The sequence below is a fragment of the Corvus hawaiiensis genome, chromosome 28, assembly GCF_020740725.1.
Source record: "Corvus hawaiiensis isolate bCorHaw1 chromosome 28, bCorHaw1.pri.cur, whole genome shotgun sequence".
NCBI lineage: Eukaryota > Metazoa > Chordata > Aves > Passeriformes > Corvidae > Corvus > Corvus hawaiiensis.
In genome coordinates, this window is record NC_063240.1 from 5,581,112 (window position 1) to 5,594,312 (window position 13,201).

The window sequence follows — 13,201 nt, forward strand, 5'->3', positions numbered from 1 at the left end:
CGGGATGTTTGGTTAATTCCCGACGGGAATGTCCCCCACCCCCCCCCCCGCCTCGGGTCCCTGCCCTCCGTGCCCGCTCCCGCAGCTGCGCCGGTGACAGCTGGAGCCGGGGCATGAGCTCAGCGGGGTGCGAGGCACCGGCTGGTACCGGCGGCGGTGGTGGGGGTGTGGGGGGGACAGCCCGGGACCGCGGGTGCGGTGACAACCGGCGGGGTCGGGTGGGAGCCGCTGCACCGGGAGCAGCACGGCGAGCTCGGGGGGATGGCGGCGTGCGCGGCGGTGGCAGTCCTGGGAAGGGCGTGACAGCTTGGGATCGGTGACAGCCGGGAGACCGCGCCAGCTCCAGCGCCAGCTCTCCGGTACAGGCGGCTCCGCTCCCGCATCTCACCCCCGCGCCGCTCCCGCCGCGCTTTCGGGGCGGCGGCCGCTTTAAAAATGCAAATCAGCCCCCTCCCCGCGCGCGGCGCGGCGGCGCCTCGGCCAATGGGAAGCGGCGGCCGCTGGCTGCGGTCACCGCTGCCGGGCGCGCTGACCAATGGCGACGCGGCTCGGCGGGAGGGGGCGTGGCCAGCACCGCCCCCGGCGCGGTCCCGGCGCGGTCCCGGGGCGGCGGCGGCGGCAGCGGAGCGGGGCGGGGGCGGCGGCGGCCCCGCAGGTGAGTCCCGCGTCCTCCCCGGAGCGGGCACCGACCCCCGGCCCCGCGCCCCGCACAGGGGTCCCGCCTCCGAGTCCCCTAAGCCCCCGCCCCGCCGCGCAGCCCCCCGGCCCCGCCGTTCCCGCGCGGGTCCCCCCCCGCCGCCCCCGCAGCATCGCCCTCACCGGGGCGGGGGTGCAGCCTCGTGCCTTCCCCCCCGCCCCCTACCCCGCCGTACCGGAGATCCCCTCCTTGCTGTGCACCGCGCTCCGCTGCACCGCACCGCGCCCCGGCGCCCCCCGTTAATAAAGCCCCGGTGCTCCGGTGCAGCCCCCGCTGGCCACGATCCCGCTCCCGGTGCTGCGGGCGGCCCCCCCGCGACCTCCCCCCGCTGCAGGTGCAGGGCTCGGTTTGGCGCTTTCCCTCCTTTTTAATTTTAGGGGTGCACACCCCGACCCCCCCCGCGGTGCCTCCCGTTCCCCGGGGGTTTGGGGGTGCGCAGCCCCCCCCCCGGTTCCCGAACCGGGCCCCCTCCCCGTTGCCCCCGCATCCTCCGGGGGGGTCTCCCGCGCCCCCCGCGCCCCGCTGAAGGTCACGGCTGCGTGTGGCCAGAGCCGCCGGGTTTCGGGGCGCAGGGGGGGGGGGTCCTTGGGGTGACCCTGCCGCAGCCCCCCCCCACCCCGCACCCCCCGTCCCGCTCGGGGACTCGGTGGCCGCGGCCACCAGCGGGGACTTTGGCCGGCGGCGCGTTCGTGGCGTTTGCGGCCGCTCGGCACCGGCGGGGGTGGGGTGGGGGGGTCCTGCGGGCCCTGAGCACCCCCCGACCCCTCCCAGCTTCCCCCACCCCCCCCCCCCCCCAACTTCGACAGGAGGGAAATGGGGGGGCCGCGCTGAGCCCGCCCCGCTCGTGACACAGGTGGCTGAGCCCGTGCGGAGGGACCGGGGAGCCCGGGGGGGGGCTCGGAGCGGGTTTTGGGGGGGCTTCAGCGGGCTCTGACCCCCCCTTTAATCCCCCCCAGACCCCCGGCACGCCGAGGATGCTCGGGGGGGCCCCGCGAGCCCCGCAACAGCCCAGGGTGAGTCGGGGAGCCGGGGGGGGCCTCCCCCGGTGGCGCCAACCGGGCGCGAATTTTGGGGTTTCCTGTTTTTCTCCGGTGCATGATGGGCAGCGGGGCCGGGGGAGGGCACAGCCAGGGCTGGGGGGCACAACGTGGGGTGGGGGGCACATCTGGGGGTCACCCCACTGAGTGCTGGGGTGGGTGGGGGGGGGGCTGCTCTGCTTGGGGACCCCCACCCAGCACGGCACGTTTGGGGTGGTCGGGACACTAGGATCCTTTCTTGTGTAGAGCGGGGGTTCCCCGGGTGGTGCGCGGGTGTTTTGGGGGGAGTTTTTTGGGGGGGCCTGGGGGGGGCACGGGCACGGCCGGGTGTGGGAGCAGCCGCCGCACGCAGCAGCCGCTCATTTATTATTTATCTGCGTATCTGGTGTCGGGCCCAGCGCCGCCCCGGGGGCCCCCCCGGTGGCCCCCCCATCTCCCACCGGCACCCCGGGGTGCCGCACTCACCTTGGGGAGGGGTCCGTGGTGGGTGGGGGGGGGGGGGATGTCCCGCGGTTTCCATAGTCACGGGCCTGCGTTTTCCCGGGAAAATTGATAAAGACGGGTGGGTGCCGGTGGGGGTGGGGACCCCGCTGAGCCCCCCCCACCCCCCGGTAAGGTCCCGGTGTCCCCCCAGGGCGGCGGGAGTTGAGCTGCGGGGTCCCCACCCCCCTCCCCATCCAAGATGTCCTATTTCACCGAGCACTTCTGGGTAAGCCCGGACCCCCCACCCTTGGGTGCCCCCCGCCCTCCATGGGTGCCCCCCACCCCTCTAGGCTCACCGCAGAGACCCCTCCTCCCCTCCCCCCCCCCCCCCCCACCCTTGGGGGAGGTGAATTTTCAAGGCCTGGCATCTTCATTAATGTTGTTCATTAATTAATTGGGGGGTGTCCGGGGGTCTCCCAGCTGCGGTGACATCGCTGTCCCCCTTCCCCCCCCCTCCATGGGGGTCCCCAGGTTGGGGAGGGGGGGGACGGAAGTCGCGTGGTCGGGGCTTCCCGGTTCGTCTGGCAGCTGCCACCACCTTCCTCTTCCTCCTGCCTCAGTTTCCCCTGCGGCTTCACCTGCACCCCCAGCCCGGCGGGTGCGGGAGGGGGGGTGGGGCTGAGGGGAAACCTCTTTGTGGGTGGGGGGGGACAGCACCCAAAATAACCCCGGGGGCGTTTGGGGTTCAGCCCAGCCCTTCCTGCCCCTGCACCCCAGGGAGCCCCCGGGGCTGGTTCTGGGTGGGGTTGGGGGGGGCTGAGCGCCCCAATTTGGGGGGGGGGGGTTTGGGTCACTCCAAACGCTGCTCGTGGTGCTCCCGGTGGTCCCAGGGAAAAGGGGGTGTGGGTCCCTTGGATTTGGGATCTGAGGGTGGGGACAACCCCCGGCAGGGCGAGAAGAACCACGGCTTCGACGTCCTCTACCACAACATGAAGCACGGGCAGATCTCCACCAAGGAGCTCGCCGACTTCGTCCGGGAGAGGTACCCGGGCTTGGGGACAACCTGGGTCCCCAGAACCCCTGCGGGTGTCCCCAGAACCCCGGCTCCATCCCAAAGCCCCCTCCCCACCACCCCCCAGGGCTGCCATCGAGGAGAACTACGCCAAGGCCATGGTGAAGCTGTCGAAGATGGCCACGAACGGGACCCAGCTGGGGTACGGGGCGGGGTCTCATCGGGGAGGGGTCCGGGGCACCTCGAGGTGGCTTTGGGGACCCCGGTGACCCTTGCCGTGGCTCCATGCAGGACTTTTGCGCCGCTTGGGAGGTTTTCCGCATCTCCTCGGACAAGCTGGCCCTGTGCCACCTGGAGCTGATGAAGAAGCTGCACGACCTCATCAAGGAGATCTCGCGCTACGGCGAGGAGCAAGGCCGGGTGCACAAGAAGGTACCGCGGTCCCCTCCTCCATCCTGTCCCCTCCCCGATGTCCCGGGACACGCCAGCCCAGCCCGCTGTCCCCCTCCAGTCCAAGGAGGAGGTGTCGGGGACGCTGGAGGCCGTGCAGCTGCTGCACGGGGTGGCCCAGCTGCTGCCCAAGTCCAAGGAGAGCTACCACAGCAAGTGCCAGGAGTACGAGCGGCTGCGCAAGGAGGGCACCAGCCAGAAGGAGATCGACAAGGTGACAGCCCCGAGTGTCCCTGTGTCCCCTCAGGTGGTCCCTGTGTCCCCTCAGGTGGTGTCTGTCTTCCTGTCCCTTCCGTTCCCGAGTCCCCTTCAGCGGTCCCTGTCCCCTCGCACTGGTTCTTGTTCTTCCTCCCTGTGGTCCCTCTCATTCCCCCCCCCCCCCCCCCCTTAGTGGTCCTTGTCCCTTCCCTGGTGAGTCTTGAGCCTCCCTTGATGGTCCTGTTGTCCCACAGTGATCCCTGTCCCCTCCCTGGTGATCCTTGTCCCCTCCCTGATGGTCCCTGTCCCCTCCCTGATGGTCCCTGTCCCCTCTGGATGGTCCCTGTCCTGTCCCTGATGATCCCTGTCCCCTCTGAATGGTCCCTGTCCCCTCCCTGGTGATCCCTGTCCCCTCCCTGGTGTCCCTGTCCCCCCCAGGAGGTCCCTGTCCCCTCCCTGATGGCTCCTGTCTTCCTCACGGATGGTCCCTGTCCCTTCCCTGGTGATCCCTGTCCCCTCTGAATGGTCCCTGTCCCCTCCCTGATGATCCCTGTCCCCTCTCTGGGTGGTCCCTGTCCCCTCCTTGGGTGGTCCCTGTCCCCTCCTTGGGTGCTCCCTGTCCCCTCTGGATGGTCCCTGTCCCCTCCCTGATGATCCCTGTCCCCTCTCTGGATGGTCCCTGTCCCCTCTGGGTGCTCCCTGTCCCCTCCTTGGGTGCTCCCTGTCCCCTCTGGATGGTCCCTGTCCCCTCCCTGATGATCCCTGTCCCCTCTCTGGATGGTCCCTGTCCCCTCTGGGTGCTCCCTGTCCCCTCCTTGGGTGCTCCCTGTCCCCTCCCTGATGATCTCTGTCCCCTCCCTGACGATCCCTGTCATTCTCCTGGCTGTGCCCTGTCCCCGGCCGGTGGCACAGGCGGAGCTGAAGTCCCGGAAGGCGGGCGAGGCGCTGCGGAGGGCGGTGGACAAATACAACGCTGCCCGCGCCGACTTCGAGCAGCGCATGCTGGACTCGGCCATGGTGGGCACCGCTGGGATTTGGGCACCGCTGGGCGGGGCAGGGATGGGCGCTGAGGGGATTTGGGAAGGGAGTGGGCACTGATGGGATTTGGGAAGGGATGGGCACTTGGGGACGTGCCACCCTCCCTGGGGACATGCCAGCCTGGCTGAGCGCCATTCCTTGGGGATGCTGTCCCTTGGGAATGTGCCACCCTGGCTGTGCCAAGCCTTGGGGACACTGCCACTCTTCCTGAACCCCTTCCCTGTCCGCATGGTGATCCCTGGGGCCATCCCACCCATCCCAAACCCCCTTCCCTGTCCATCTGGGGCCATCCCACCCATCCCAAACCCCCTTCCCTGCCCAGCTGGGGCCATCCCACCCATCCCAAACCCCTTCCCTGCCCACCTGGGAACATCCCACCCATCCCAAACCCCCTTCCCTCTCCACCTGGGAACATCCCACCCATCCCAAACCCCCTTCCCTGTCCACCTGGGGCCATCCCACCCATCCCAAACCCCCTTCCCTGTCCATCTGGGGCCATCCCACCCATCCCAAACCCCCTTCCCTGTCCATCTGGGGCCATCCCACCCATCCCAAATCCCCTTCCCTGTCCACCTGGGGCCATCCCACCCATCCCAAACCCCCTTCCCTCTCCACCTGGGACCATCCCACCCATCCCAAACCCCCTTCCCTCTCCACCTGGGGCCATCCCACCCATCCCAAACCCCCTTCCCTGTCCACCTGGGGCCATCCCACCCATCCCAAACCCCCTTCCCTGCCCACCTGGGGCCATCCCACCCATCCCAAACCCCCTTCCCTGTCCACCTGGGGCCATCCCACCCATCCCAAACCCCCTTCCCTCTCCACCTGGGACCATCCCACCCATCCCAAACCCCTTTCCCTCTCCACCTGGGAACATCCCACCCATCCCAAACCCCCTTCCCTGTCCACCTGGGAACATCCCACCCATCCCAAACCCCCTTCCCTGCCCACCTGGGGCCATCCCACCCATCCCAAACCCCCTTCCCTCTCCACCTGGGGCCATCCCACCCATCCCAAACCCCCTTCCCTCTCCACCTGGGGCCATCCCACCCATCCCAAACCCCCTTCCCTGCCCACCTCCCGATCCCTGGGGCCATCCCCCACTTCCTGACCCCCCGTTTTTCCCCACTCCAGCACTTCCAGGAGGTGGAAGAAGCCCACCTGCGGCACATGAAGGGGCTCATCGGCTCCTACTCCCACTCCGTGGAGGACACCCACGTCCAGATCGGCCAGGTGAGTCTCCAGCTGGGTGACCCCCTCCCTATTCCCGTTTTCCCTCTTTATTTCATGTCCCCTTCCCTATTTCCGCCCCCCCCCCCACCCCAGGTCCACGAGGAATTCAAGCAGAACGTGGAGAACATCGGCACGGAGATGCTGCTCCGGAGGTTTGCCGAGAGCAAGGGGACGGGGAGAGAGCGGCCAGGTGAGGCTGGGGGGTCGCACCTGGGCAGGGATGGATCCCAAATGATCCCGGATGATCCCGGATGATCCCGGATCATGCCGCTCTCCATGGCAGGAGCGTTGGATTTCGACGAGTACCGGCTGGCTCCAGCGCAGGAAGGCAAGTACGTCCGCATCCAGCTGGGAATTCCGGGGGCTGGGGGGGCTCTTCCTCACCCTGTTCCCGCTTTTCCCAGGACCCAAGAGGAGCCGGAGCAAAGCGTTCCGGATCCCGGGCTTGAGCCGTAAGGAGCGGGAGCGTGATGCTGTGTAAGAGCCTGAATCCCGGCATTCCTGCATCCCGGCATTCCTGCGTCCCATATCCTGCATCCCTGCATCCTGAATCCCTGCATCCCTGCATCCCGGCATCCCAGCATCCCATATCCTGCATTCCTGCATTACTGGCATCCCTGCATCCCTGGCATCCCTGCATCCCTACGTCTCAGTGTCTCTGCATCCCTGGATCCCGGCATTCCTGCATCCCAGCATCCCATAATCCTGCATCCCTGCATTCCTGGCATCCCTGCATCCCGGCATTCCTGCATCCCTGCATCCCATATCCTGCATCCTGGCATCCTGGCATCCCTGCATCCCGGCATCCTGGCATCCCTGCATCCCAGCATCCTTAGATCCCTGCATCCTGGCATTCCTGCATTGGGGCATCCCGGCATCCCGGAATCCCATATCCTGCATCCCGGCATCTCAGCATCCTGGCATCCCTGCATCCCATATCCTGCATCCCAGCATCCTTAGATCCCTGCATCCCGGCATGCCGGCATCCCTGCATTCCTGCATCCTGGCATTCCTTCAATCCAACATTCCTGCATCCAGAATTCCTGCATCCCTTTTGTCCTCGGATCCAGGCATCCCTGCACTCCTAAGTCCTGCATCCTACATCCCTGAATCCTATATCCCTGCATCTGGCATCCCCGAATTCCCGCATCCCCGAATTCCCGCATCCCCCAATTCCCACATCCCCCAATTCCCGCATCCCCGAATTCCTGCATCCCCGAATTCCCGCATCCCCGAATTCCCGCATTCCCGAATTCCCACATCCCTGCATCCCTGAATCCCCGCATCCCCAAATTCCCACATCCCCCAATTCCCGCATCCCCACATCCCCCAATTCCCGCATCCCCCAATTCACACATCCCCCAATTCCCGCATCCCCACATCCCACACCCCTCCCCCGCTCCAGCACCTGACTCTCCCCCGTCATTCCCCAGGGAATCTCCGGATAACGACCTCGTGAGTGTCCCAGCGCCCCCCCTACCCCAGCGCCACCATTCCCAAACTGGGAGCACTGGGAATGTCCGAGCGTGTCCCCCGCAGGGCTGCCCGGAGGTGGACGAGGACGGATTCACCGTGCGCCCGGACATCGCCCGCAGTATCCTTGGGATGCCGTGGGAAAAGTGGGGCTTTTTGGGGGATCCAAGGGGAGATTCCAACCGGGAATTGCCTTGACGGGGGGGGCTCAGGCGAGGCGGAGAATCCCGGCTGTTCCTCCAGCGATTCCGACTACGATGAGGACGAGCCCCGAAAGTTTTACGTCCACATCAAACCGGTGCAGCGCGGGAAGCGTCCGGCAGCGCCGAGGCCACCGTGGAGCAGCTCAAGGCCACCGTGGGAAATCTCATCCTGGCCCCCGGCGTCGGGGTGAGCCTGGCGGGGCCGCGGGGATTCCCGGGATTCCCGGGATCACCTCAGCCCTGTCGCCTTCCCTTGCAGGGCACCGTCAGGAGGCAGGCGTCCCGTAAGCGGCACCGCGGGCGCGTGGCAGCCTGGGGGGTGGCATCGAGGCTGAGAGCCAATCCCTGGGGATATCCCGTCCTTCCTGAGCCCTGATCCCTGGGGATATCCCGTCCTTCCTGAGCCCCAATCCCTTGGGATCTCCCGTCCTTCCTGAGCCCCAATCCTTGGGGATATCCCGTCCTTCCTGAGCCCCTCTCCCCGGGGATATCCCGTCCTTACTGAGCCCCATTCCTTGGGGATATCCCGTCCTTCCTGAGCCCCTCTCCCTGGGGATCTCCCGTCCTTCCTGAGCCCAAATCCTTGGGAACATCCTGTCCTTCCTGAGCCCCAATCCCTGGGGATATCCCGTCCTTCCTGAGCCCCATTCCTTGGGGATATCCCGTCCTTCCTGAGCCCCTCTCCCTGGGGATCTCCCGTCCTTCCTGAGCCCAAATCCCTGGGGATATCCCGTCCTTCCTGAGCCCAAATCCTTGGGAACATCCCGTCCTTCCTGAGCCCCAATCCCTGGGGACATCCCGTCCTTCCTGAGCCCCGATCCCTGGGGATATCCCGTCCTTCCTGAGCCCCTCTCCCTTGGGATCTCCCGTCCTTCCTGAGCCCAAATCCCTGGGGACATCCCGTCCTTCCTGAGCCCAAATCCTTGGGGATATCCCGTCCTTCCTGAGCCCCATTCCTTGGGGATCTCCCGTCCTTCCTGAGCCCCAATCCCTGGGGATCTCCCGTCCTTCCTGAGCCCCGATCCCTGGGGATATCCCGTCCTTCCTGAGCCCCTCTCCCCGGGGATATCCCATCCTTCCTGAGCCCCTCTCCCTGGGGATATCCCGTCCTTCCTGAGCCCCAATCCCTGGGGATATCCCGTCCTTCCTGAGCCCCTCTCCCTTGGGATCTCCCGTCCTTCCTGAGCCCCATTCCTTGGGGATATCCCGTCCTTCCTGAGCCCCTCTCCCTTGGGATCTCCCGTCCTTCCTGAGCCCCAATCCCTGGGGATATCCCGTCCTTCCTGAGCCCCTCTCCCTTGGGATCTCCCGTCCTTCCTGAGCCCCAATCCCTGGGGATCTCCCGTCCTTCCTGAGCCCCATTCCTTGGGGATATCCCGTCCTTCCTGAGCCCCTCTCCCTTGGGATATCCCGTCCTTCCTGAGCCCCTCTCCCTGGGGATCTCCCGTCCTTCCTGAGCCCCATTCCTTGGGGATATCCCGTCCTTCCTGAGCCCCAATCCCTGGGGATCTCCCGTCCTTCCTGAGCCCCAATCCCTTGGGATATCCCGTCCTTCCTGAGCCCCATTCCTTGGGGATATCCCGTCCTTCCTGAGCCCCTCTCCCTTGGGATATCCCGTCCTTCCTGAGCCCCATTCCCTGGGGATCTCCCATCCTTCCTGAGCCCCTCTCCCTGGGGATCTCCCGTCCTTCCTGAGCCCCAATCCCTGGGGATCTCCCGTCCTTCCTGAGCCCCAATCCCTGGGGATATCCCGTCCTTCCTGAGCCCCATTCCTTGGGGACCTTTAATCCTTCCTGACTCCCCTTCCTTGGGGACAATGCCACCCTTCCTGCCACCCATTCCTTGGCGACATCCCATCCTTGCTGAACCCCATTTTTGGGGACATCCCACCCTTCCTTAAACCCACTCCTTGGGGACATCCCGCCCTTTCCCAACACCGTTCCTTGGGGACATCCGATCCTTCCTGACCCCCCCCTTCCTTGAGGACAGTCCCGCCCTTCCTTAAACCCAATGCTTAGGGACATCCCACCCTTCCTAAGCCCCATTCCCTGTCCACTTGCCGACCCCTGGGGACACCCCACCCTTCCCGAGCCACCCCAGAGCTTCCTCGTGGCTCCCTCATGGTGACATCCCTCCGCAGGACACGCGGCATCCCTGACCCCGGCCTCGGGTGACACGGACCCCGAGGGGACACTGCCGGCGGGTGAGGCTGGGCCGGGGGTCCTGGGGATGCGGGGGGAACACGAGGGGTGCTGGCATTGTCCCCAAGGATGCAGCGCGGTGTCCCCTCTCCCCGCAGGTGACAGCGTGGGGAGGGGTCTCCCGGCAGCGCCGGTGAACAGGTACGGGGCAGGGGGGGTTTGGGGTGCCATGGGGTGGTCACCCCCCATCCCTGGGGGATCCCGGGCAGGCTCTGAGCCACCCCCTCTGTCCCTGTGCCAGCGGCCCCGGGAAGCCCCCCCAGGACACGCTGCCCTCGGCCGCTCTCTTCGGGCCCCCCTTGGAGTCGGCGTTCGAAGCGGAGGAATTCCCGGGTGAGGATTTGGGGTGCGGGATGGGGACCCCCCCCTTTGGGGTGGGGTGGGGTGGGGGGCCGCGCTCTGACCGGGGCTGTCCGCAGCCCCCCGCGCCTACGTCCTCACCTCGTCCTCGTCGCCCTTCTCGTCCTCGTCCCCGGAGAACGTGGAGGACTCGGGGCTGGACTCGCCCTCACACCCCGCGCCCGGACCCTCCCCGGACTCCCGGCCCTGGACCCCGCAGCCGGGGACGCCGCAGAGCCCCCTCCCCAAACCGGACCCGCCGCTCCCCCCCCGCCTCCGCCAGCAGCGCCTGGGCCCCCCGGCCCCGCAGCCCCTCCGGGCGCCTCCCCGAGCCCCCCAACTTCGCCGTCTTCAGCGGCCCCCGGCACCGAGGGGCTCTGGGGGGGACGGGGGGGGCCGCGCCCCGGGGCCGCAGCCGCTGCCTCAGCGGCCCCATCCCGCGAGAAGCCCCCTCGCCAGACCCTTTTGGGGAGCCCCCGGCCTGGGGCAGACCCCGCAGCCCCGGGGGGGAGCAGCCCCCCCCCGACGCGTCCTTCCTCCAACTCGGCCTCCTCCTCGTCCTCGTCGCCGGCCCCCCCGAGCGGGGGGGAGTCCTCCAGCCCCTCTCCCTGGACCTGCCAAGGGCCGGGGGTGAGGCTGAGCGAGGGGGGCACGGCGGGGACACCCCCCGTTGCTGTCGGAACTGGGTGAGTGGCAGGGGGAGCTGCCCCCCCATTGCCCCTAAATCTGCCCCCCCCGTGACCCCTAAATCTGCCCCCCCCATTGCCCCTAAATCTGCCCCCTATTATCCCTAAATGTGCCCCACATAACCCCTAACCCCGCGCCGCATTGCCCCGAATTCTGCCCCCCAATGAACCCCAAACTCTGCCCCCCAATGACCCCAAACTCTGCCCCCCAATTTCCCCAAATTCTGCCCCCCAATGACCCCAAACTCTGCCCCCCAATGACCCCAAACTCTGCCCCCCAATAACCCCAAACTCTGCCCCCCAATAACCCCAAACTCTGCCCCCCAATGACCCCCAACTCTGCCCCCCAATAACCCCCAACTCTGCCCCCCAATAACCCCAAACTCTGCCCCCAATGACCCCCAACTCTGCCCCCAATAACCCCAAACTCTGCCCCCCAATGACCCCCAACTCTGTCCCCCGAATGACCCCGAATTCTGCCCCCCATTACCCCCCAATTCTGCCCCCCATTACCCCCCAACTCTGCCCCCAATTACCCCCAAACTCTTCCCCCAATGACCCCCAATTCTGCCCCCCATTACCCCCCAATTCTGCCCCCCATTACCCCCCAACTCTGCCCCCCATGACCCCAAACTCTGCCCCTCTATTACCCCAAACTCTGCCCCCCAATGACCCCGAATTCTGCCCCGAATGACCCCCAACTCTGCCCCCAGTGACCCCCAACTCTGCCCCCAATTTCCCCAAACTCTGCCCCCCATCACCCCCAACTCCGCCCCACCCGAGCCGCGCTGAGCCCTGCCCAACTCACGGCACCTCTGACCCTGCCGGATCCCGGGCGGGGCGGGGGTCCCGGATCCCTGGGTGGGTCCCGGATCCCTGGGTGGGTCCCGGATCCCTGGGGGGGGTCCCGGATCCCTGGGGGGGGGGGGGGGTCCTGCCGTGTCGGGGCTCTCTCCTCACCCCCCTCCCCTTTGTGCCCCCCAGATTCTGCCCCCCCCTGGCCCAGCGCAGCCCCTCGGGACGTTCCTCTCGTGGCCCCCCCCGCGCCGCTCCCCGCACGAAGCGGCCGCCGGCCGGGCCGGCCGCGGGCAGCAACAGCGACCTGGTGCGGGGCTGGGCCGGGGGGGCGCGGGGACCCCCGGGCTGGGGGACCCCCGGGCTGGGGGACCCCCGGGAGGGGCGGTCAGACAGGCTCCGGCTTCCCAGTGCTCCCAGTATGGGAATGGCAGCGCCGGGGAGGGGGCAGTGGGAGGAAGATTCCCTGGGGAATGGCAAGGGGAGAGGGAGGGTGATGGTGTGGGGGTGTGAGAATTCAGGGATTCGGGACTTCGGGAATGGCGGGGGCAGGGATATAGAGTTTGGGGATGCGGGATTTGGGAATGCAGGGATATAGGGTGTGGGAATTCAGGGGTGAGGGGTGCAGGATTTGGGAATGCAGGGGTGCCGGGATGTGGAATTCAGGGATTTTGGGAATGCAGGATTTGGGAATGCAGGGGTAGCCAGGGACGCAGGGATGTGGAATTCGGAGATGCGGGGACGCAGGATTTGGGAATTCAGGGATGCAGGGACGCAGGATTTGGGAATGCAGGGGTAGCCAGGGACACAGGAATTTGGGAATTCCGGGGTGCAGGGACGCAGGATTTGGGAATTTGGGGATGTAGGATTTGGGAATTCAGGGGTGCAGGGATGCTCGTATGTGGAATTCGGGGGTGCAGAATTTGGGAATTCGGGGATGCAGGATTTGGGATTCCGGGGATGCAGGATTTGGGAATTTGGGGATGCAGGGATGCTCATATGTGGAATTCGGGGGATGCAGGGATGCTCGTATGTGGAATTTGGGGACACAGGATTTGGGAATTTGGGGATGCAGGATTTGGGAATCCGGGGATGCAGGGATGCTCGTATGTGGAATCTGGGGATGCAGGATTTGGGAATCTGGGGATGCAGGATTTGGGAGTCCGGGGGTGCAGGATTTAGGAATTCGGGGATGCAGGATTTGGGAATTTGGGGATACAGAATTTAGGAGTCCAGGGGTGCAGGATTTGGGAATCCAGGGGTGCAGGGGATGCAGGATTTGGGAGTTTGGGGATGCAGAATTTGGGAGTCCAGGGGTGCAGGATTTGGGAATCCAGGGGTGCAGGGGATGCAGGATTTTGGAATTTGGGGATGCAGAATTTGGGAATCCGGGGGTGCAGGGGATGCAGGATTTGG

The 13,201-nt window shown here is 66.7% G+C and overlaps 1 protein-coding gene across 1 annotated transcript in view; it reads left to right on the top strand.

Moving 5' to 3' along the window:
* Window positions 1–1,653: 1,653 nt before the first annotated feature.
* FCHO1 (FCH and mu domain containing endocytic adaptor 1) overlaps window positions 1,654–13,201 on the top strand; it is an 18,968-nt gene continuing 7,420 nt past the window's right edge. The window contains 24 exon segments of the mRNA XM_048288086.1: window positions 1,654–1,710; window positions 2,369–2,443; window positions 3,108–3,199; window positions 3,297–3,371; window positions 3,461–3,471; window positions 3,474–3,601; window positions 3,681–3,833; window positions 4,730–4,834; window positions 5,990–6,088; window positions 6,182–6,278; window positions 6,372–6,416; window positions 6,493–6,565; window positions 7,522–7,543; window positions 7,628–7,682; window positions 7,774–7,860; window positions 7,863–7,951; window positions 8,024–8,048; window positions 9,905–9,967; window positions 10,064–10,106; window positions 10,207–10,298; window positions 10,385–10,575; window positions 10,577–10,819; window positions 10,821–10,990; window positions 11,975–12,095. Coding sequence (XP_048144043.1) covers window positions 2,417–2,443; window positions 3,108–3,199; window positions 3,297–3,371; window positions 3,461–3,471; window positions 3,474–3,601; window positions 3,681–3,833; window positions 4,730–4,834; window positions 5,990–6,088; window positions 6,182–6,278; window positions 6,372–6,416; window positions 6,493–6,565; window positions 7,522–7,543; window positions 7,628–7,682; window positions 7,774–7,860; window positions 7,863–7,951; window positions 8,024–8,048; window positions 9,905–9,967; window positions 10,064–10,106; window positions 10,207–10,298; window positions 10,385–10,575; window positions 10,577–10,819; window positions 10,821–10,990; window positions 11,975–12,095 — 2,106 coding nt within the window. The 5' untranslated portion in view covers window positions 1,654–1,710; window positions 2,369–2,416.